This window comes from Drosophila santomea, chromosome X, assembly GCF_016746245.2.
Source record: "Drosophila santomea strain STO CAGO 1482 chromosome X, Prin_Dsan_1.1, whole genome shotgun sequence".
NCBI lineage: Eukaryota > Metazoa > Arthropoda > Insecta > Diptera > Drosophilidae > Drosophila > Drosophila santomea.
In genome coordinates this window covers 7,898,171-7,923,110 of record NC_053021.2, presented here as the reverse complement: position 1 = coordinate 7,923,110, position 24,940 = coordinate 7,898,171, and the positions used below count along the sequence as shown (strand labels likewise).

The 24,940-nt window shown below is 42.2% G+C and overlaps 1 protein-coding gene across 9 annotated transcripts in view; it reads right to left on the bottom strand.

Annotated features, from left to right (window-relative positions):
- LOC120455557 (neuropilin and tolloid-like protein 2) overlaps window positions 1-24,940 on the bottom strand; it is an 87,858-nt gene that overhangs the window by 3,483 nt on the left and 59,435 nt on the right. For 3 of the 9 annotated variants that reach the window (XM_039641905.1, XM_039641904.1, XM_039641906.1), the window contains 6 exons: window positions 24,341-24,480; window positions 22,807-22,916; window positions 20,765-20,896; window positions 3,634-3,716; window positions 3,237-3,518; window positions 347-1,812 (listed from right to left, as the gene is read on the bottom strand). In XM_039641905.1, the coding sequence (XP_039497839.1) occupies window positions 1,041-1,812; window positions 3,237-3,518; window positions 3,634-3,716; window positions 20,765-20,896; window positions 22,807-22,916; window positions 24,341-24,480 (1,519 nt within the window). In that variant the 3' untranslated portion in view covers window positions 347-1,040. Of the gene's footprint in view, window positions 1-346; window positions 1,813-3,124; window positions 3,200-3,236; window positions 3,519-3,633; window positions 3,717-4,725; window positions 6,134-19,961; window positions 20,070-20,764; window positions 20,897-22,806; window positions 22,917-24,340; window positions 24,481-24,940 lie in introns of those variants that run through there. The other 6 variants (XM_039641908.2, XM_039641911.1, XR_005616755.1 and 3 more) reach the window with 5 other exon arrangements.

Here is a 24,940-nt window from a genome sequence, read left to right as displayed (position 1 = left end):
ATTGCGGTCCGTCGGCTACGACAACTAGAACAGCTCGCACTCGCACTCTCGCACTCTCTCTCCCTCTCTTTCTTTGAGTTTCCCGAGTTTTCCCCTGCCCCGCCCTGGATCCCTTTTTGGTCCTCATATTACCCACACATGGCTATTGCAAAGGGGCTGGCCAGCGAGGCCAACACATCTTCCATTTGTCTTGCCCAGTCAGCCCCAGTTGCTGTCCAGCTATTAGCCATTAGTGGGCTCATGTCGTCTTAAAGGCCCTTCAATTGCCCGTTACACCATACTGCATTTGGTGTGGAAATTTCGAATAAAAATGTAACCCAAGAGAAAGGATATCTTTCTGTAAATCTTCCTTTCTTCAACAGCTTCATGCATTTATATACACAGTTGCAGTTGTTGTACATGTTTGAATATTTAACAAAAGGCAACAATAGAAATGAATATGTACAATTCAAAAGTTATTCAAGACGCTTATGAGCTGAGGGCAACTCGTTAAATATTAAAAAGCATAATTAAATTAAACGCAACTGTATATATGTACAAACTGCGCTCATAAGCCAGCTCCCAAATACCATATAGTCACTTGGAAAACTTTTTAAAAACAATAGTTACTGATAAAGTTTCAAAGTTACTGATAAGTTGTGAAAAACTTGCGAGGTTGTGAAAAACCTTGCTTTAAGAACGCAACGAGTGCAATGGTATGCGTACCGGATGTGTGTGTAACTGTGGGTGTGTGTATGGGTGTGTGTGTGTGTGGGTGTGGGTGGGTTGATGAGTTGAAAAAACACCAGCAGCACCACCAACACCGCCCCCTTGTCTGATTGCAACGCGCCTCCGCTGTTGTGTCCTTGTTGTGTCATCAGCGACGCTGCGGCTGCGGTTAATATGTTGGCCGATGTCCAGTTGCTGTAACGCATCCTTTTCTCGCCGTTGTTGCTGCTGCTCCTCCTCCTGCTGCTGCTGCTCCTCCTCCTGCTGATGCTCCTCCTCCTGCTGCTCTCTACCATTGTTGTTGTTGCTGATTGGCGGGCCATCCTTAAATGTCAATGGGACGTCATGATAATCACGTCTGGCGCTGAGTTCCGTATGTCGATAAACACTTTGGACTCCTCGTTCTTCTGCTGATGCTGCTGCTGCTGCTGCTGCTGCTGCTTGTTGCCGCCGGGCAGGATCGTTGTCTGTCCCATGGCTGTTGCATGCCCCTTCATCGCCGGCAAACGTGCAGCAATACTCGGCGGATGCGGATGTGCATGGTGCATGCGCTGCTGCTGTTGTTGCTGCTGTTGCTGCTGCTGTTGTTGCTGTTGTTGCTGCTGCTGCTGATGATGCTGCTGCTGCTGATGTTGCTGCTGCTGATGCTGGTGATGATGGTGACAGATCTCCTGCGGCTGCTTGGCCGTCGAGGTCACCAGCAGGCCGCCGTAGTGCGAGCGGCCGCTGTGTCGCTCCTCCATCTCCATGGACTCCTGGCGCAGCATCTGTGGATGTTGCTGCTGCTGCTGCGGATGTTGCTGCTGTTGCTGGTGCTGGTGCATGCTGCGCCTTGTCAGCGTTGCCACCGCCGGTGATCCCGACGGCTCATAGCCAAAGGTGGAGAAGAAGCGCGGTGGCGGAGGCGGCATCATCATGGCACCGCCCCCAGCTCCACCACTGACACCACTGCCGGCCAGCGATGAGGAGCTGGACTTTTGTCTCATTAGCGTGGCAACACCACCGCCGCCGGGAGCGACGGCAATACCAATGCCAACAGCAACACCAACACCCGGAGCCGCCGACGACGGTCCAATTCCGGGACTGTTGACAAACAGCGATTCCCTGAGGTGAGCGGAGAGAAGAGATTGGAGAGAAAGAGCGTGGTGAGTGGAGAGAAGAGAGCAGAAGAGAAAGGAGAGAAAGGAGAAAATGGGGGGAGAAAGCAAAGTGAAACGTTTTAATATTTGTCAGTCACACACGACGGCAATTGGTTGCGGGCACACTGCGGGAAACCAGGTGTTAGTTACACAGTTCAAACAATGCCAAACCATAGAAGTCAAAGTAATAACTTGGTTAAGTACCCGCCAAAGTAGGCAATAGTTTGCCAAACTAACTGCATTTTTGTAATAAAATATTAACTAATTACTAGGGCTTTTCTCTGAGTGTGACTTAGGAGGGAGGTTGGCAGTGGCCAGCACAAAGGTGATTGTGTAGCCGCGGGACACGGATTGTGGGACAATGGTGAGCGCCAATCAGCTGAATTGAATCCGTCGACTGGATTTCACAGCCATATGGTCCAAAAAGGGGATCCCGTTGACACATCCAACACTTGGGCAGTGCTGACCAGTGACCATTCGTATTGAAACATTTGAAACTCGAAATTACATACAGTAAATTTATATTTAAATAGGTTCATTTTGGGCTATCTATGGTGCGCCTAAATACAACGTAAATTAGACCAAATCACTAAGAAATTGCATATTTAAAACAACTTCGATTGAAAACATGAAGCCATTGTTTTGCTGCCCTTGTATCTTAATAAAAAATCTCTGATATGCGTGGCATTTAAATCTGAATGTGCTCATGTGTACACTACTGTCACCCATTGATAAATGCCAAATGCCAAATGCCAAATGCCCCCGTCCCTAATAATAAATCACCGCGAACAACCTGTAGCAGTTTGGCTGTGACAGTGACAGTGACTGGTTCACATCACTATTTGGTGGCATGAATCATCTTCATCTGGGCACAGGCACGTCGGCATTGTGTCACTGCATTCCGCCTGTCGGCCCGACGACGACACTGCCATTGCCTATGCATGTCTGGCTGTCAACCCATTCCACTAACCCATCCCCTTCAGCTCACCAATAGGATGGCATCCTAGCATCCTGGCATCCTGGCATTCTGGCATCCTGCCATTCCGCCATCCTGGTAACCCACATTCCCAAATCCTACAACTCCAGCAGTGCAGGACCTGTCGCTATATCCAATAAAGACGCATGCAAATACAAATATTTGCATCGATTTGTGTTGTTCGAGCAATGTACATATATACATCATACATACATACATACATACATACGAGTGTATGTAGGTATGTAACTTCCTGAATTCCAGGACTCCCGCCCGGCTCCACAATGTCATTGTTTTTAGTGTTTGCCCGCCGTTGACTTTGCAATTTGCTGGCATCTATTTGACTGCATACATTGGGTCGTTTGGGGTTGGGGAACTAGGAACTAGGAACTGGGAATGGGTCTGGAACTCACCTCGTCTGACAGCCCATATCGCAGGCATTGGAGGGCACCGCCGACATGGCCGCCTTTGTCATCATCTCGTGTGTGGCGGTGGTCGTCGATGAGGATTCGCCATCATCCTCGCCAACGCCGCACAAACTGGTTTGGGTCATGTCCGCATGGCGGCGCAGGATGCTGTGCTCCTTCTCCTTGAAGTCCGCCTTGCTGGACTGCGTCGACAGTGGCACCGCCTCGCGATAGTATCGGTTGGACACATCATCCAGGATCTGCAGCGAGGTCTGCGAGTGCTTTTGCCTGCAGTCGAATGGAAAAATATATATAATTTTCAGGGATAATATAGACATTTTCTTAACATTGTTAAATAATAATTAATAATAAATGATGGAGTGGGAGTGGGAGGGGGACTCACCTGGATATGTTCTCCCGCGAACGACCCTTGGAATTGCGGCCCATCTCGTCCAGCTTGCTCTCCTTCGACTCGCGTACGTGCTCCTGCAGGTGATTTCCAATGCGAATCGGATGAAGGGGTAGAGAGCGAGAGAGAGAGAGAGAGGGGGAGAGAAAGAGAAAGAGAGGGAAGAGACCAATGTAATAAGCATAACAATAAATATTTTCAATTAATTTGGCAAGGATGGGAAGGAGGGGGACGGCAGGGGAGGCGGCGGGGGCTTAAGCCTGATTCTCGCATCGAGAGTGTCTGTAATATAATATCCTTAAAGCCCACTGCACTGTGGATTAATGGGCATGGGCTGGAAAAGGGGCGTGGCTGAGTAATTAAGCCAGCTGCCACCTGATGCCGCCGCCTCCCTTTCTTTCCCTTTCCATTTCCCTCTCTCTCTCTCTCACTCTCTCACTTTTTCACTTATGCATTCATTAATACTTCGATTTTGGCAATGTGTAAGTGTGTCATGGTAGGGAAAAAGTGGCGAGAGGCAAAGGGTGAGGGGTCAGTGGGGTTAAATCCTGCCGGGAAAGACACTTGATGGCCTGCATAAAAGGAAGCGTTAATACGTAAATACAGAATAATGAAGGACGAACTGCATCCGCCAGCGAACAGCCACTGGAAATCTCGATGGCCACCAACCAACCAACCAACCAACCAACCAACCCAAGTGGAAGCACCTCAAAAAATGCATTCATAATGAAATGCAAGGCAAACATTGCGTGCACCTTTCAGTCGTCTCCCTTGCCAATTATTTCCTTTTATTGCACAATATTTCCTCATTCAAAATGGAATATAATGGAAAAATGGAGAAAAAATTGAGAAAAAATGGAGAAAAAATGAGGAAAAAATTCGATACAAATCGCTAAGGAAATTCAAGCCAAATAAATCTGGCGAGTATCTTTATCTCCGTTGCCGGTTTCATTCCACTGACCAAATGCCAACAAGTAATTGGCAATTCAAGAGTTAACAGTCAAATGATCTCACGGTACACATTTCATTTAGTTCGATATTTATTTTTCATATACATATATATATATATATATAAATATACCATATATAGTTATATACTCGTATATAGAGAGTCCTTGTGCGGTATTAGTTTTGGCAGCCATTCGTTTAGCCAACAGTTAACTATGTACTTAGCTTTGCATTGCACGATTGTCCGTCCAATGAGAACATTAAATTAATACAATTTCAATAGCTACTTAGGGTTTAAGAAACGTGGATCAAAGGGCTCTGTAAAATGATGTAAACATTATTCGCTTTTCACTTGCGACCACATTTAATGCTCATTATTCGTTTCACTTTTTTGGTTGCATTTTATTTTGCGCATAATACTTTCTATAAACTGTAAGCCTTTTAATGAGGTTATATCCATAATACTGTTAACTATGTTCGCTCAATGTCGCATTGAGTATTCCTACCTAAAGGGGGTATATATATATATATATGTAAATATCTAGGATATAGCCCGCCGCACAATTAGCAGCTTAACTAATGAGGGGGAAAAATGATGCCGAACTGAAAATCCCCCCAAGGATTCTTATTTTTGCGTCCTGGTTTTGCGGTGAGCTCAGCACGAACTACGTGGGCAAGGCAAAGGTCGGGTCACACGGTAAATGGGTCCAAATATCGCATCTCTTCTTTTTGGCCAGCCTGATTTTTGATTTTAATGATGTCAATGCAGATTTGCATGCAACAGCAGCAACAGCAGCAACACCAGCAGCAGGTGGTCACTGAACCAGCATCACCACCGCAAAACGTGAGCGAATAAATTTCGAATGAAATTGCATCTTTTCTAGATGATTTTGTGCAGGAACTTGAGGGGATGAACGCCGGACTTGGGCTTGGCCAGTGTTGGTGGCGGTGGCGGTGTTAGAACCATGTCCAGCTCCATGGAGGCGGAGGAGCTAGTGGCCACCGTTCCGCCACTAGAACCGCTGCTGCACTGCATCGAACTGCTGCACGAGTGACTGGAGTTGCTGGGCAGACACTGTCCGGTGACCAGGACAAACTCATCATCGTCCTCGGGCAGTGTGAGTCCGCTGTCGCTGTCGCAACTGAAACCAATGCCGTCGTCGTACTCCTGATCCTGATCCACCTGATGCTCCTGCTCTTGGTCTTGCTCCTCCTCCTCCTCCTCCTCTTCCACCTCCAGCTCCTCCTCAACGTCATCTTCCTCCAAATGCTCGCCCTCGTCCACATCCACATCCACATCCAAATCGAAATCACAGTCACACGTCTGCTTGGGCGAGTCCATCTGCGAATCAAAGTCGGAATCGCCACCAATTGCGGCCTGCTCATCACGGGTCTCATGCCCCACGTTGGGCGCCATTTGCCCATCCGATGAGTAGGAGAAATCGCACATGAAATCATTCTGTAATCCCACGAAAATCGCGCTCTTGGGCGCTTCCAGTATAAAGGAATCAATGTGATAGATTCCGTCACTCAACGCGGGCACGTCCTGTGGATGAAGCACAAACAGAAAGAGAAGACAGGCAGAAGAGAGAGAGAAAGGGAGAGATAAAGATAGAGTAGAGAGAGAGAAAGAAAGAGGGAGAAATAGATAGAGAGAGTGAAAGAGAGAGAGAAGTTGATTTAAGGACAAAGAAAGAGTGAGAGCTTTTCACATCACCGATTTAACCAAGAGAAGATTGAGAGGAGAGACAACTCTAGAGCGAGACAACTCTACTGATGCATGTGGCAATGGGTGTGTGAACGAGCGAGCGAGAGCGAGATAGATAGAGGAGGGTGTGCATCACTTGCTACATGCATTATAATGGCAACTCTGGCTACTTAATAAGCATAATCACGACAATCAAATGATAATATGCGTTTCATCCAATTTTTAAGGGACCCAATCAACAATTGAATTATCCTAATTGTAATGGTTTCGCCTTAGAGTAGTAATTTGTTGTTTCAAAAACTAAGCCTTTGGATAATTTGATCCATAAAGATAACAAATGATGTAGATAAATGTGCAGAAATCGCAGTTATCCGTTGAGTATGCAAAATATAAGTGCAATTCTTTTTTAATAGCAAAAGTGGTAGCCAAGGCAATCGCCTCAGCCTCAGCACAAAAGTATATTTGCAATATGCACACAATAAGTCCCCGACGAATCCCAGCAACTAATCTGATTTGGCCGAGGGGAGCACCCGATTCCCACCCGGCTTGGGAATCTTCGATTCGATTGCTGGCAGATGGGAGCTGGCAACTGGAGGCAGGGTGGCTGTTGCAACAAAAGTCAACGATAATTTAATCATGTCTCTCACTGGATTTGCTGGTAACCAAGACAAAGACCGAATGGACACAAAGCCTGAGGGCTAAGCCGGTGCGAGAAGTCAATCCATTGGATTGAAGCGGGTATATAGTAGGAATAGTTCATGCCATTTGGATTGTATTGTCAACGATTTGCCACTGGCAGTCCAGTCGGCCAATTTGTGGCTTGGCACTGCACACTTGGCGTATGAGTGATATGCAAATGAATATCCACTTCAGTGGAAATAAAACTCAATTTGCGAGAGTTTGTGCCATAATTAATAGATATCATTGCACCAGATTGCAGCTGTCCTGTCATTAAACACACACATACACAGACAAAGTGGAAGAGAAAGAGACGCAGACAGATGGGGCAAAAGAGACGGGGATAGATGTATCGAAAGGGAGGGAAAAGGAAAAGGAGAAGGAGACGAGGCCACAAAGACGTGACAAGTTGTGCCTTCTGGGCATGCTGATGACGGCCATCAAGTGAGTTTGTCTGGCACTGATTCTGACTGCTTTTGTTTGGCCTTGTTTTTGATTTTTTTTTTTGCTTCTGATCCCCGCCCACTTTTCGCCGCCCATTTTCCAACTCTGCCTCGTTTTCCGGCCTTCCGTTTGCGGCCTACAGCTAAATTACTTCGCCCTTTGTGGCTGCATTTTTTCAGCACTCTTCCAAACACTTTCAAAGTTTGGCGAAAAGTATTTAAGACTCATTAAATCATTCTGCGACTTAGCAAGTGAGAACTTCATTTGGAGCTACTTATAAATGAAATTAGAGACCCTGTGTGTAATTAGAAAATATATATACCTATATGAAATTACAAATAAATAAGAAAATTACTTATGAGCCATACGCTGTGGTAACTTTAGTAAGCAGCGATGCGGCTTGTCAATCAGGATCATAATTCCTTTTTGAATTTAGTTCGTTTAAGGGATTGATTAACTGATTATAAGCTGTGAAACTGGATGTGTGGCCTACAAATCCAATTGTCTCCTGCCTTCTCGATAACGCCCCGAACTCGTAAAGTTCGGTATTTGATTAGTGGTTTTCTGCAGAGGAAACTTCTGTGCCAGAAGTGATTTCTACTAGGAAACTGGGCTTATGATATATGTACATAATCAAACCGCAGGGCAGATTTCCAATGCGCTCCATTCTGCGGTCACAAGCTATCCATATTCATACGTTTTGGGTTTGGGTCCTGGGGTTTGATTTAGTTTGGTTGAGTTTAGTTAATTTCTTTGCGATAAATTCCTGGCTGTTTGCTGATTTGGTTTAAATGCCCGATGCTTTGTGCCAATTAGGGGGCAAATCAATCGTGTTCGCATTCGTTTGTCTTGGCCTCACTTTAATTGGCCGAACTGATTGCGTAACTATGCATTTCCAGTTGAATCGTTATGGCTTTTTGCGTAATAGCATTGCCCAAATATTGCCTTCGTTATTTAATAAAAATCTGTGCAATATTTTTACCAATTGCTGTTTGCCAACATATATGTATATGCAGTTATATGTATATGAAAATATATGTATGTATATACATATGTATGTTTAGATGTGTGAAAGTTTTTGGTTTGCGCTCTGATGACTCCTGCCTTTTTGGCAGGCCCCAAAAATCTGGCGAACGACAGACGAAGTGGAGTGGGCCACAAAGTTTGGCATTTGTTTAATTGGAATTTTTGGGGTTTCGAGGAGTGTTCACCTTTTGCGCACACTGCTCGAGGGCAATTTGGAATATTAACTTCGAACAAGTTGCGTCTAATCAGCACCCATCCCACAAAGATACAGATACAGATACAGCTATAGATGTAGATGTTGATGTAGATGTTGATGTAGATGTATGGGGGTATATGTATGTCTATTGACTTCCTGTGAGCATCCTGTTCACATCCTGTCGACATCTCAAACCGGCGGCGAATCTGCATTTGATGCTCACAGCTTCCATTGTTTGATTGGCAACCATTTGTGAAATATTCTGCTCCGTTCGATTGCTTTTAATGGCCAAATCATATTTTATGATTATTGACAATCGTTGCCGTTGCCAGTATATGCAAATGGGCAGCAAGGAAATGGAAATAAATTTCCTCGAAATTTGATTGCCGGCCCATAAAGCGTGACGAGCATCTTTATTGATAAATTCCACACAAAAAAAAAAAAAAAAAGGAAAAACCTCAACTTTAAAGTTGTGTGGATGTCCTTTACTTTGAATTTGCACTTGTGATTTCCCCTAGCTGGTGCTTAATTATGATTTTTCCAGCTTAATTGGAGTCTGCTTAACCGCAAATGGAATGAGGGTGGCAAACAACAATCCGAGTCTGAATCTCGAATGGAAAATGGGCTTTCTAGGGGCCTCTTTGGTGGAGTTGTTCTTACCAAAAATATTGCGGTTTGCCGCTTGATTGAGTGGCTGATTGAATGCCTGATTGACTCGCAGATCGATCGACTGAATGCCTGACTGCCACTGAGACGAGCATCATTAAGTGCCACGCCCACACACCCACACATCCATACGCCCACGTGTTAAGGCCACAGGCGAAGGCATTTCATTTCGCATTAAGCCCCACGCTTTTCACTTAGCCGCATCTTGTCTGGCCAGCCAGGGAATCCAGCATCGGAACTCCCAACTCCTTGGCATTATTTTATGGCTCCGGTCTGAGTGTTTCTTCTTCGGCGAATTGCATTTCAGCTTGATTTATTTCATTTCATTTCATTTCGTTTCGTTTCGTTTCGCCAATGCAGCGAATGCAGCCAGTGTCCAGCGAAGGAGGCTAAGGAAAATTGATGGCAGCGAAAGAAATACGGTTAGCAACATAAGTTGGTTATTACTTGCTGCTTAAAGCCATTGGCCAGAACGCCAGAACGCCAAAACGCAGCCCACGGCTGCACTCGAAGAAAACTTCACCTAATTGCCACATAATTAGCAGCTAAGTGTTAAAGTGCAAATTGCAACTAAATTGAAAAAAAATTTGGAAACTATTTATTCAAAAGGGTGCACACATTTAAAAAGGATACTAGGCACCTCTTTATAGTTAAGATTTGGGCTTTAAACTTAGTGCCCCAAAAGATTGGGCAGCTTCGAAGTTTATCTATATGCTGCATAATGAAAAGTTGCTATTGAAACCGGGAAAACAGCTTATGAATGGCCCTCCAACAGGCAAGCGGCGGAAATGTACTCAACTTGGAAAAGTGTGTGTTCTTTCCTTGTTCACACCCACGCACACACCCTCGCACACAAGCAAGCAATCATCCATTTATTCTTCGAGTGTACTCCACTCGTCACTACGGCCGGCGAATCTATCTGTGCGCCAGTGGTGAGAATTCGCTTCAGTTTCGAATAAAATATTGCATTTCCCCAATGCATGACATGGCTTCAGCTTCACCATCACCAGCAGGAGCAGCAGCAGGAGCAGCAGCAGGAGCAGCAGGAGCAGCAGGAGCAGGAGCAGCAGGAGCAGGAGCATCAGCTTTAGCCTCGGATTCAACTTCACCAACTGGATACGGAGCTCTGGTGTTGGGTGAGGTCGTGTTTCTGGTCCAGGTTCTGGGTCCTGGTTGCTGGTTGCTGGGTCCTGTTCCTACTTCAGTTCTGAATCTGCCGCATCCTGGCAGGCTCTGCTTTAGACTTTAGCCCCCAGCTGAGGGCCAGATAAGCCAGGCCAGGCCAGGCCAGGGCAGGCCAAGTCCCCTCAGTTTTCCGCCATTTCCCCGGGGGCAAACTCAACTCCCCTCCCTCTACCCATCCCTCCCCGCTTTACTCCTGGCAGCACGCATGAGCTGCGACTGGCGGAAATGGCAGTTTTTCCATTACGACTGCCAGTTCACGCTCTTGGGGGCCACTTCAACTGGCCGACACTTGGCGGACTCCTCCGGCTTTGGGGCCTTTAGCCTGACTGCCTGCCTTTCCTTCTCCCCTTTCGTCTGACGTCTGCCATCTCTTTCTACGCTCGATTGCCCTGTCTCGCTTGCGTATTACTTAATTTTTATGAAATATGAAACACACACAACACACACTAACAGCCAGCAGCAACAATCTCATTTCGAGCAGCGACAGTTGCACTTGGAAACAATGAGAAGTGCCATCAAATTTAGCTAAAATGCATTCTCAACGGAGCTTAAAATAATAAAACAGGGCACTGGGGTTGCTCGCTTTCTAGGGCACCGCACACTAGCTACCCTAGAAAAAATTATGGCACAATTTAAATCTTCCATCATTTTATTAACTTATTTCAAGATTCCTCTTCACTTGCTTACATCATTTTATCAACCTATTTCAAGATTACTTTTCACTTGCTTACATCATTTTATTAACTTATTTCAAGATTACTTTTCACTTGCTAAACACTTTCTTCAGTGCGCTTAAGGTGAATTAAATTAGCAGATATTTTTAAATATTTGCATAACCTTTTTCAATTCTAATATTTCGAATTAGGACGAATAATTATTTGGGTGAAATATGAACTCAGGAAGGGGAATACCACCACCACCATTGGGTAATGCGAATACCCCCAGCTGATTCCAGCATTTTAAGGTTGCTATGCTGCGGTCGGAATCAGCCGCAATTGCCGTAAAAACTATGGATATGCATGTGCTGGCTGTCATTGCAATGCAGTTTATCTTGAGGTGGGAGCGCGAGTGCAAGGATATCAGGATATCACTACAATGATTCGCTTCGTTTGCCTTTCGCCATGCAATCGCATCAGCGAAAAGCGGAGAACTCCAAGCCAGCGCACTTGCACTTGCACTTTGGCCCACTGGCTAAATTGCACTGGCAGAAAACGCTCTCAATTTCAAAGAAATATTTTTATAAAGTAACAGCAGCATGACATTCATTCTTCATAGGACTTAACATATTTTTAAGACCTGTCCCAGTATTTAAATAGAATAAATAATAATTACTTAAAAAAAGGTTAGCAAAATTTGTTTTAAGTGCGGGGGCAGGAGCACCCAAGTCGTTGCCAATGCTTAAATGGGAACACTAAAATGCCACTCAAGGCATTTGGCTCTGTGTGTGTGTATGTGTGTGCCGATGTATGTGTGTGGTGTGAGTGTGTGTGTGTGTGTGTGCGGTGGCAGGGCAAATATGCATTGCGGTTGTTACCAAATTGCATGCAGTTATGGCAAGCGCCTTGCGAAGGATGCGGCCAAAACGCAGACCTTCTTGGCGGGAAGGGCAAACTGGGAAAACTGGGAGCCAGGATACGAATGCATCCCCTCCACCCCTTCAGTTGCCTTCTGTTGCCATGGGCGGCAGAGGCGGGGAAGTAGAAGGTGAGGGGGTCGCTGAAGGACTACTGCGATGCGAGGTGCGCTTGAGGATGAATTGCGGTGATGAGATTCTCACCGAGTTTTGCGCTAAAATCCCATTGGGGAATCTCTGGCAAATTGCAGCTTAGCACATATATTACAAAAAAGTGGTAATAAGAAAAGTGCGGGCGCGTTATTAAAAAAGAAACTACATCCAAAGCTATCTGTCTGTGTGGAAATATCTAAGATTACCAGCTCATCACTTTATGTGCGGTTTTTGAAATAAAATATTTCATATTTCGGGTAAACGATTAATAAGTTTGCATTGCTGATTGAATGAAAATGCTTAAGTCGCTTAACTGAAACCTGAAGAATGACCTCAGTTTTAATGGGCTACTTATTTCATTTGTCACTTTAAAATACTTGCAACGGAAATGTAGAAATATACAAAATAGCCCTATTTCCCGACACGAAAGCTGTGCTTAAGTCACCCAAATTAGCCCTCGTAATTTCCCATTTTCCCATTTGAATTTAGCAAATCTGAGCACCTTTATCAACTGGCAGTGAGACATCTATTATGATGACTTATGGGCATCATCAGGGCGTCATCACCCTCGTTTTTACCGCAGTAGCGACCCTCGTCTGCTGGGGATCCTTCCCACTAAAAGAAAAAAAGGACCAAAAAAATGAAGGCCAAAGGAGTTGAGAGCGGGCAAAAGAAATTGCATCCTCTTCGCTGATTTCGAGTGTGCACGAGTGAGCGGAAATACTTTTTCTGCTTATCTACATGCTAAAATCTAAGTGGCAACAGAAAATTCTGCGAACAAAAAAAAAAAGAATGAAGGAGCCATGGCCAAAAGCCAGGGAGCAGAACCTGGAAGTGGGTGAGGCTGGGGGGAGGCCAAAGGATTTAGCTGGAATATGGAAATAAGTTTTATTATATGTGCAAATGTTGCCATCGGTTTCCTTTCGGATACCCTCTATATGGACGCCATTTGGTGGCCAGAATGGGATATTAAAGTGCTGGCCATCTCGCCATCTTTGCCGCACCAAATGATTTTATCAAATCTGCTGACGCTGAATTGATTCGCTTCGATTCGATTCGATGCGATGCGATGCGATTCGGTTTGATGTGCGCTTTGTGCAAATTTATGTGTCTGTCCGAGGTCTTCTATCCCAGGTCCTGTGTCCGAGGTCCGGTGTCCAAAGTCCGGGGTCTGGTGTCCAGGGTCTGTTGTCCAAAGTAATTGCAAAACCAAAAACAAAGAAAGAGCGCCACCCATTTGCCATTCATTCACTCGCCTCTTTGCCCTTTATTGATGGCATAATTTCCAACGCGCCGAAAATCCTTTGAAGTTGGGCGAAAGTAGCGTGTGGTTGCGGGTTTTCTGCCGCCGGGCGTCAATAATCATCCAACACTCGAGGCGATAATCAGATTGAAGCCGAGGCCCAAGTGTCGCCCACAGTGGGCTGAACACGCAAAATATCCAGCAAAAGTAATGTAAAATCGAATAGTAAGTTGCCAGTGAAGAAAAGCTTCAGTTGTATATCAAATAATACAAAAATATATGAAAATATTCATGATGAACTCCGCTGTATTTGTTGACAGAAATTAGTTTCTCACACATGTTTGCATTCGAAATTTCCCCAGTCACCTCTTAAGCCGTCAAGTTAGTAAAGTCAATTTAGGCTTGACCAGTTTTATGGCACCACAAAGAATGCCCTGCAAATTGGGTTTCGATTATGAGATGGATGCCGTGTCCTGGGCCCATTGTTTCCCCCGTTTCGTGGCTCCAAATGGGCCAGGATCGCCTGGCGTTTTGGCATGCATTGTGCAAAGTCAGCGCACGGCGATGTTTTACAATTTAGCCGGCACATGACTGCATTGTCTTCCGCGAAAGGCTTCTAAAATCCCGCTAAGCCGCAAAAACCAGGAACTCCAATCGATTACTAAGCCCAAAGAGCTTGCATACGCCCGAAGTTGCGTTAAAATATTGCGCATACGACCTGTATGCAATGCAGAAATAATGAACGAAAAGTTGACTAGCTGCTGTGGGACAGCTATTTACTTTTACGATTTTTTGCATTAATAAATATGTTAGTTTTTATATATGGTTTTTTTTATGGCAATTTAATTTTATACTACCAAATGAATTCCCCTCGTTAAGCTTTATTGCCATTGAATTTCATAAATTACAGAGCAATACAATAGAGTGTGATCAATAATAAACGTGGAAAAAAGTGTCATTTAATTGTCATGGACGTGGTGAAAGGTGGCGGTAATTGAATTAATTAAATAATCCACACCTTCCGCGCTTAAATTAAATTTGCAAAAATCAAGTTTGTTTTTTTTTTTTTGGTTTTTGTGCCTGCAGTTGGCCTGTGAAAAGTTCGCGCAGTTGTAATTATGACCATTAACACAAGTGGAAGCTGAGAGCTTTCAATCGAGCGCTGAAGTTAAACTAGTGGAAGGTTAATTCCTGATTATATTACGTAAAACCATATCGCAGCTGAGTTATTTGTTGTGTGGTGTTGTGTTTTGCGATAATTAAATTATTCATTGGCTGGCCGAGTTGGCGATTGGCTTTTTGCGGGGCATAAAGTTTCCCGTGCTGTCGATATCAATATCGGAAAGCAGCCCTCCACGGTTGTCAAGGGTCCACCACCGCCAGCATCGGTTGTCCTGGCAAAAGTCATTTCATTTCAGTTCTCCTCATTTCAGTTCAGTTCATTTCATTTGAGTTCGCTTCATTTCTGCTGCCATTTTCTATCTTCCCCGGGGGTCAAGTCCGCAATGTAGCTTCAATTTGACATCGCCTTCGGTTTGAGGCATAGCATATGCCATTTTGGATGGGGACTCCTAGAGTTGCCCCAGAGTTTTGGCCAAATTGAAATGCCATCGAGACATCGGTCGTCCTAAAGTGCCGGCAAGTGGAACGGCCAGCAAGAAGTCCTACTTGCCTTCGTTTCCCCGCCAGCGAGTTAATTAAGTGTGTTTGCGTGTCAGTCCGTGTGTTTTTTGTGCGCCGGCCACATATTTATAGACGCGGTCTGCTGCTTGATTAAACAGACCCTCCACGAAACGCACTCGTTTCTTGTGTACTTTGTATTTTCGGCTGTTTCTTTTTCCTTACACTCAGCGAAATTGGCAGGCATCCTTGATTAAGTATTTAATTTAATAGGTAACTTTGACTAGACAAATGTCTGCTCAAAATAGAAATCATCATTTGAATCATTTTTAATTGCCAGCGAGTTTTGAAGAGCAGTCATATATATTGCATTACAATTATGAGTAATAGCATTCCAATGCCCAGGCGACTGCCAATAAGTTGAGTTGAAAAGACACCAGTAAGAACACTCACATTCTGCTCATTCAACTGACAAATTTCATTTGTATTGATTAGTCAACGAGAGTTCCCAGTTCTTGGGTTACATCGATTCCACAAGCAACTCGGGCTCAAAGTCAAAGTCTATTTTACATTTCAAAGTGTCAGACGCCATTAGAATGCTCGCGATTCGGAGAAAGGGGTGCGCTGCATGTCTATTAAATTCCAGGCAGCAGACAGTGCGTGAGAAAAGTGCTCGCCCATCCGCAACCCGCAACCCGCAACCCGCGCACATTTTCGCATCAGACAAGGCGACAAGATTCCTATCACGCTGCGTGTTATTGTTTTACTAATGTCGTTCCACTTCCCCCCTCCTGTTGGCCATTCCCCCCCTCCTGTTGGCCATTCCCCCCCCAGTCACCAACGAAGTTGGCTTTAATGCACTCGCGACATTTGCATAGCCAGCGATTTAAGTTTGCCACACAACGACTTGGCTAATTAAAATCCAAATCGAACACTTTGGTGTCTTTAAGGCATTCGAAATTTCAAGGCATTCCATGTAAATTGATTCGCAAAAAAACAGAAAATCGATTTTCGCCAAAATTTTAATATTTACAATTAGTATTTTCGGTATAACTTGGCTGAAAATGGTCAGAAAGCGAAAAGAATTACAGTTTTTTACTCCTAATTACCAATACTAACCAACCAAATCACTTTTTGATCGACTCTGTTAAAATAATTTTTGGCCATTTTTTCGCATTTTTTGTAAGGGGTACCATCATCAAAATTTGCAAAAAATTGGAACGACATAGAATTTTTTTTTGAAAACACAGTTCGATTGGAAATTTAATTACAAACTCAACGAGGTACGGCATTCCATATTTGGACCACTATTTCGAATGCTGTGATAAAAATTCTGATAATTTTGTATCCCGAAAAACAGAAAAACGATTTTCGCCAAAAATTCAATATTTACGATTGGCATTTTCGTTATAACTTGGCTGAAAATGGTCAGAAATCGAAAAGAATTACAGTTTTGTACTCCTAATTACCAATACTAACCAACCAAATCACTTTTTGACCGACTGTGTCAAAATAATTTTTGGCCATTTTTTCGCATTTTTTGTAAGGGGTACCATCATCAAAATTTGCAAAAAATTGGAACGACATAGAATTTTTTTTTGAAAACACAGTTCGATTGGAAATTTAATTACAAACTCAACGAGGTATGGCATTCCATATTTGGACCACTATTTCGAATGCTGTGATAAAAATTCTGATAATTTTTTATCCCGAAAAACAGAAAAACGATTTTCGCCAAAAATTCAATATTTACGATTGGCATTTTCGTTATAACTTGGCTGAAAATGGTCAGAAATCGAAAAGAATTACAGTTTTGTACTCCTAATTACCAATACTAACCAACCAAATCACTTTTTGATCGACTCTGTTAAAATAATTTTTGGCCATTTTTTCGCATTTTTTGTAAGGGGTACCATCATCAAAATTTGCAAAAAATTGGAACGACATAGAATTTTTTTTTGAAAACACAGTTCGATTGGAAATTTAATTACAAACTCAACGAGGTATGGCATTCCATATTTGGACCACTATTTCGAATGCTGTGATAAAAATTCTGATAATTTTTTATCCCGAAAAACAGAAAAACGATTTTCGCCAAAAATTCAATATTTACGATTGGCATTTTCGTTATAACTTGGCTGAAAATGGTCAGAAATCGAAAAGAATTACAGTTTTGTACTCCTAATTACCAATACTAACCAACCAAATCACTTTTTGATCGACTCTGTTAAAATAATTTTTGGCCATTTTTTCGCATTTTTTGTAAGGGGTACCATCATCAAAATTTGCAAAAAATTGGAACGACATAGAATTTTTTTTTGAAAACACAGTTCGATTGGAAATTTAATTACAAACTCAACGAGGTATGGCATTCCATATTTGGACCACTATTTCGAATGCTGTGATAAAAATTCTGATAATTTTTTATCCCGAAAAACAGAAAAACGATTTTCGCCAAAAATTCAATATTTACGATTGGCATTTTCGTTATAACTTGGCTGAAAATGGTCAGAAATCGAAAAGAATTACAGTTTTGTACTCCTAATTACCAATACTAACCAACCAAATCACTTTTTGATCGACTCTGTTAAAATAATTTTTGGCCATTTTTTCGCATTTTTTGTAAGGGGTACCATCATCAAAATTTGCAAAAAATTGGAACGACATAGAATTTTTTTTTGAAAACACAGTTCGATTGGAAATTTAATTACAAACTCAACGAGGTATGGCATTCCATATTTGGACCACTATTTCGAATGCTGTGATAAAAATTCTGATAATTTTTTATCCCGAAAAACAGAAAAACGATTTTCGCCAAAAATTCAATATTTACGATTGGCATTTTCGTTATAACTTGGCTGAAAATGGTCAGAAATCGAAAAGAATTACAGTTTTGTACTCCTAATTACCAATACTAACCAACCAAATCACTTTTTGATCGACTCTGTTAAAATAATTTTTGGCCATTTTTTCGCATTTTTTGTAAGGGGTACCATCATCAAAATTTGCAAAAAATTGGAACGACATAGAATTTTTTTTTGAAAACACAGTTCGATTGGAAATTTAATTACAAACTCAACGAGGTATGGCATTCCATATTTGGACCACTATTTCGAATGCTGTGATAAAAATTCTGATAATTTTTTATCCCGAAAAACAGAAAAACGATTTTCGCCAAAAATTCAATATTTACGATTAGCATTTTCGTTATAACTTGGCTGAAAATGGTCAGAAATCGAAAAGAATTACAGTTTTGTACTCCTAATTACCAATACTAACCAACCAAATCACTTTTTGATCGACTCTGTTAAAATAATTTTTGGCCATTTTTTCGCATTTTTTGTAAGGGGTACCATCATCAAAATTTGCAAAAAATTGGAACGACATAGAATTTTTTTTTGAAAACACAGTTCGATTGGAAATTTAATTACAAACTCAACGAGGTGTGGCATTCCATATTTGGACCACTATTTCGAATGCTGTGATAAAAATTCTGATAATTTTTTATCCCGAAAAACAGAAAAACGATTTTCGCCAAAAATTCAATATTTACGATTGGCATTTTCGTTATAACTTGGCTGAAAATGGTCAGAAATCGAAAAGAATTACAGTTTTGTACTCCTAATTACCAATACTAACCAACCAAATCACTTTTTGATCGACTCTGTTAAAATAATTTTTGGCCATTTTTTCGCATTTTTTGTAAGGGGTACCATCATCAAAATTTGCAAAAAATTGGAACGACATAGAATTTTTTTTTGAAAACACAGTTCGATTGGAAATTTAATTACGAACTCAACGAGGTATGGCATTCCATATTTGGACCACTATTTCGAATGCTGTAATTAAAATACTGATAATAATATTCGCAAAAAAACAGAAAATCGATTAGAAGTATTTTTACAAATATTTTGTATTTCAGCAGGACTTTTGTATGTATTGTTATCATAGAAATACTAGTACACCTTTAAATAATTCATCGCTTCGGTTTACATCGCATTTATCCAATTGAGGACAATATTTAATCAAAAACCTATCAGCCATCCCTTTTTCACAAATATTTATAGCGTTTGCCCTTGCAAATATTATTTATTAACAAATATGTAATTATGAGCAAGACTATGCAAATTCTGCGGCCAAGCCGCATACATGAATCATTTGAGATCTGCTCTTCACCACCCACCTTTCAGTTCGATGACCTTGCAACTTGTGCTGTTAATTAGGTGCAAAATGTAATCTAAACGCGGTTTAATTTAATCCATCGCCTAATTGTCAGTTATGCCAATTTTCAGTGTTGGAGTCGTTATGGCGGGCGATTTTGGTTCCAGATCCCTGCCAATTCGCATTCGCATTCCCTTCTCCATTTCCATTGCCATGCCAATGCCAATGCGAAAGCCAAATCAGATTCAGTTGTCAAACAGTCAACGCAGTCAATGCAAATTATGTTTACATATGCAAAACGAGTTTGTCATATACGCAATACGCAGGCACACTGGAACTCCTTATATATAATTACACATACGCCCTGTCGGCCACTGGATGTTAAATCGAGTGTAAGCCCATCGACTTTACACTGTTCCCGTGAGTTATTCAACAATCGAGCCCACTTCGCTGAATGGCTACTTCAAAAGAGTGCAAATGATTGTTGAAATATTTTCCGCTGACCAGAAACCAAAAAAAAAGAAACAGACAGACAGACAGATTTTATTTAACATAACTCACAAAAATGCTCACATTTACATTGGGTATTATGTTTCGGGAGTAGGGTTTATTTTTTGTCGATAAAAATGATTAATAAATTTCTCGAAAATTCCAATTCCTTACGATAACTGCAGCTTGAGCCGTGACAACATTTTGGCCCTATCAAAATGCGTTATCTTATTTTATTTTGGTAGCGCTGCACATATGTATGTATGGTACAAATGGTCTTATACTAAGAGTCACAAATTTACAATTTGCATCCGGGGAACTGTTACAATTTTACGGTTGACTGCAGCGCACATGGAAATTATAAAATGTATTGATTGATAAAAAATATTTTCGTTTGGCTTTTTGAAAAAACATGCAGATACTACGCCCTATTATATTTTCGCTCAATATTTTTCGTTTTTGTGTTGCAATTCCTGTGTTCAGGGGGTTAAGGGTTCAGGGTTCGGGGTTCAGGGTTCGGTTAGCGTGCATCTGAAATGCAGTTGAATATTTTTGGCAACGCATCTAATAGAACCAAAACCAAAAGAGTGGATATACATATATGTGTGGAAATAAATTCTTGCTGTCCTGCGGTGGCCACATTTAGGAGACTATTCTAGGGGGTTTTTGAGTGGTGGTGGTGGTGGGTGGTGGGTGGTGGGTTGAGTTAGTGGGTGGTTCAAGCACACAACGACAAATATTTATATATATATATATGTTATATATATATGGAGTGTGAGAGAGAGAGGGGGAGACAAAGAGATAGAGAGAGAGAGCGGCAGGCGGGCTGGTGGGTGGCTTTCTAGCGGTTTCTGTTAGTTTTTGGGTGGCTTTTGGGTGATTTTTGGGTGATTTTTGGGTGGCTTTTGGTTGGCTTTTGGGTGGTTTCTGGGGGGTGGTGGCAGTATTTAATGGAGGGACACGCGCGAGCACAGAGTAAAGTTTCATGGGGAGACAATTTGGGGCGTAAGGGGCGTAAAAGTTGGCAATACTTACGCGTATTATCTTCTGATCACGTATTATCTTGCGTATGCAATTGACGATGAACGTAATGACCATTCCGCCGAGTATCAGGCCAAACACAATCACAATGATGACCACATGCTCCGATTGCCCGGCCGCCTCGCTCTGCAAAAAAGAATTGCGATGCTCGGTTTAATTGCCATTTTAATTACATTATCGAAACAGCTAACCAGCTTGGCCAAGACCCAAAAAACCACAAAATAATCAGAGTTTAGCTCTCCTTGCGCCACTTAATTGCCTGCTTTGTGTGCATTCAAAATGGCCAGCTAATGACTATTGGCTGACTTGGGTGCTCAAGACATAAACTCGAAATATTAATTGAATATATTGTTGCTGATAAGAGTTTCATTAGTAAAACAGATTAACGCTATTAAAAAGGATTTATGTAACCTGCACCGATACCTGCACAAATTCTGTGAAATTCTGGTCAATCTGCCATAACAGAATAGCAAACATGGCACATTAAATAAGCATAACTTGTGCATGCGCTTGATTGAGCACTTGATTGAAGCCTGCCTCCGCAATCCGCGCAATCATTCGTTTAATATCGTTTGAGCAAATTAGAAACCATATACCATATACCCAAAACCACCAATTGGGTAGCGAAATCAAAAAAAAACTACAAATTAGATTCCAGCAATGGGTCAGAATCGATATTACACACATTATGTTTAGCATAAAATAACGTGTAACTATGGAAACTTTTTGGCAAAATCAAATATCAATTCGCTTTAATTGGGCCAATGTGGTGCGAAAATGAAATGAAGTTTTTCCACTTAAATGAAATCATAAAATATGCATTTGCATTTAAATAGTTAATGCCGGAGTTTAGTCAAGAGCGGCGGTTTTAATGAAGTGCTACTATCTGTTTGCTGGCAAACGTTTTAATAGGGCTTACATTACATATTTCGCCTAATGAAATTTCTAAATCCTTAGCAAATTTATTTGGAATATATATTTTTTGAAATTTGCTCTGTTAAAATGTGTATTTTTAATATATACAAAATCATATTTTGCTATCAATTTGCAAAACCCAAACAATTTGTAATGCATGTAATTTCAGAATGCCACAAGTAGTTATTTTTCGCCCCACGCAGCTTTTTTATGTTTGGCCATTTTTACAAGGGACTTACAAGCTCATTTGGTGGTAAATAGAAAGTAGCAAGTAGCAAGTAGCAAGTAGCGTGTGGAAAGTGGCTTAGATGGCGCTGCATGAATCATTCCCTGTGATGTCGGCGGTGGTGACTTTATCAAATCTAATGATCTAACGCGCTGATGTTCAACTTCTCTGCTGCCTGGGGGGATGTCCTGCAAATAACTGTTATTTACGGCTAACGAACAAGCCCCGCAACAAACAGCAACAACAACAGCACGGCCTTCCTGTAACACAAACCTCAAACTTTGCCAAACAAAACTTATTTGACCAACTTTGTTAGTGTGCCTGTGACTGTGTGTGTGTGCCTGTGCGTGTGTGTGTGTCTGGTGTTTGCTTGTGTATGTGCCGGTGCACGAGTGTGTGTACGTGAGTGTTTTTGGGTGTTGCTCTCATCGGCGTGTCGAGCATACTTATAATGAGCGGGCAGGCGAATGGGTTGGCAAGGGGTGGCAAGGGGTCAGGGGTCACGAGGTCAGGGGGTGGAGGCAGGCGGTTCGGAGTCGAACGAGTCAACGAGCTGGCCTATAATTAGATGCACGTACAAACGGCCCAGTTCTGTGTGCGGATGCACTGAGAAAAACATAGCTATCAATTATACTATTTGTCATGTGCCAAAGTTGTGCACTTTAGGTGAAAGAACTAAAGGTTTTGGAACAAAAAAAAAACCATTTTAAATATTATTAATATTTTAGGGATATTCTTAAGTTAACTTTAAAAGGTAATGATAGGAAAAGGAATTATAGGAATTAAAAGCAGTTTAATTGATAGATTCTGTATAGAGATTTTCATGCCACAATTGGATTGCCAGTTGGATTGCTAGTTGGAGTTTGGGGTGCCCCTGTATAGACGTGTCACTTACCGTGCAGCCCTCCTCGTCCCATCGAAATTTGCAATTGTCTAGGTTATTACATTTCAAATCCTTTGATATGCAGGTCGCGTCCTCGCAATCGTACTCGTCCTCGGTGCAAGCTGCCAAAAAAAGAGATGGTGCGAGATTTGGATTTGCGAGTTAGAGAAAGTTGTAAAAAATTTGGCACAAAATGGCAGTTCAAGTGAGTGAGGGGGGAGCAGCTGAAATGGGCAAAATGGCTAAAATGCCAATCAAAGCACAAATCGCACAGTGGAATGCGATGACAATTGACGACAATTGAAAGTGCTCTCCACTGGATTTGAGTGTAAAACGACTGCATAAAAACATATAGATATATTGTCATTCGAAGGGCCACTCAACAGTCAATTCAATATGGTTGTTATTCACGGGACAGGATGAGTGCATATGGCACTGCTTTCAAAATATTGCCAAGTCGCGGAAATGAAAAGAAGTATTTTAATATAACTTAAAGTTGCTATTTGGACTAGCAATGAAAATTGTATATAAAATTTGAAATTGTTTTACTCTTGTTAAATGTCGCAGAGTTGTTCATTAAAATATCTCAAATATATAGAGGTAGCAAAGAGCTGGTGTTTAAATTCATTTTAAGCACTAATTGAATTGAATTTGATGTTATACGCAATTGAATTGTCCGCTGATGGTGGAGAGAGGCGAATTCGATTCGGCATTAAGTGGAATGCCAATTCAATTTGACTTAAAGCATCGATCAATTGTGAGCTTTAAAATGATGGACTCTCCACAGTGCAGCCATTGAAAGGCGACGATGGGCGAGACCACAAGGCAAATGCACGTAATCTCCGACATAAATCGCTCAGCCAACAACAATAATTGCTGCCAATGCTGGCGGTCCAAGTAGATGGAGCTCAAGGAGCTAAAGGAGCAGAGGGAGCTAAAGGAGCAGGAGCCGAATCAGGAGCAGAAATAGATTCTGGAGCAGAAGGAGCTGGTGTCGAAGGTCCTGGACGAGGACTTTGGCTGCCTAAAAGTAAACAATGCTGGCTCGGGGACAAAGGACAATCGTTGAATGACAAAAGAGTGCTTAGCCTTTTGCCTCTGGCCACTGGCGGCAATCACGCAGGACCTCCGCCTCCTGTTGTTTCCCTTAGACATTCAGACAGTGCGACATCCCAAAATACAGACAGGGAGACAGATAGATAGGATATGGTGGCCTGGCGAAGATAGTTGGTTAGACAAGCGACTCCTCCATCTCCATCTCCATCTCCTTTTCCAACTCCAAACCATTTCCCCTTGCCAACTGCCAAATGAGCAGCTGAAATGGATGGAGGTAGTAGCTCGCCGGGATTTGGGGCAAGCTTAGCACCGGATTGCCCCCAGGATTTTTGGGCATTCCTTTGTACTTTGCGCTCCGGCCATTTGTTGCCAATTCAAGGGATTTGCGCCTTGCCATCAAAGTGGGCCCTTCACTTGGCGCACTGCTTGGAATCGAATTCATACTATACCGAGTGATACGGAGTAATACAAAGTGGGGAATTGGACTTACCAGCTCCACGTTCCCGGAACGCGGTGAACAGAATGCCGAATGTCGAGTTAATCGCGGTTTGATCTGCGTAGAAGCGCAAATGCAGGATGTTTGACTCCGCCGTAATGCTCTCGCCAGCCGAACCGCAAAAGTTCTTAACCCTGCAATGAAAGTATGTGAAAAATTCATGAAAATCACTTGCCAACCAGCATGTACTACAGATGAAACCACCTACAAACAATGTTAATAATTCATTTGATTAAGTGCAGCATGGGAATGGCAGATGCCACAAAACTGTAGACACAAGGCAATTTCTGAGTGCTTAAATTGCTCTACCAAAAGTGTCAATAGAAAATTGAGCAATCTACAAATGAAATGATATGCAGCAGATGAGTAGAAGATAGATAGCTATTAAAATCATATATAAATATATTGGTCAGATGACTGGATAATTAATTATCAATTGATTGATATAATCTATTTATTGTAGCAACGCATTTGTGCCACAAAATAAGTCAACGAGTGAGTATCTCGATTCCTCGGGCAATTTATTTGGCCATCGATAGCACACACACTCGCACACACACATAATCGATAAATAAATAATTTATAATATGGCTT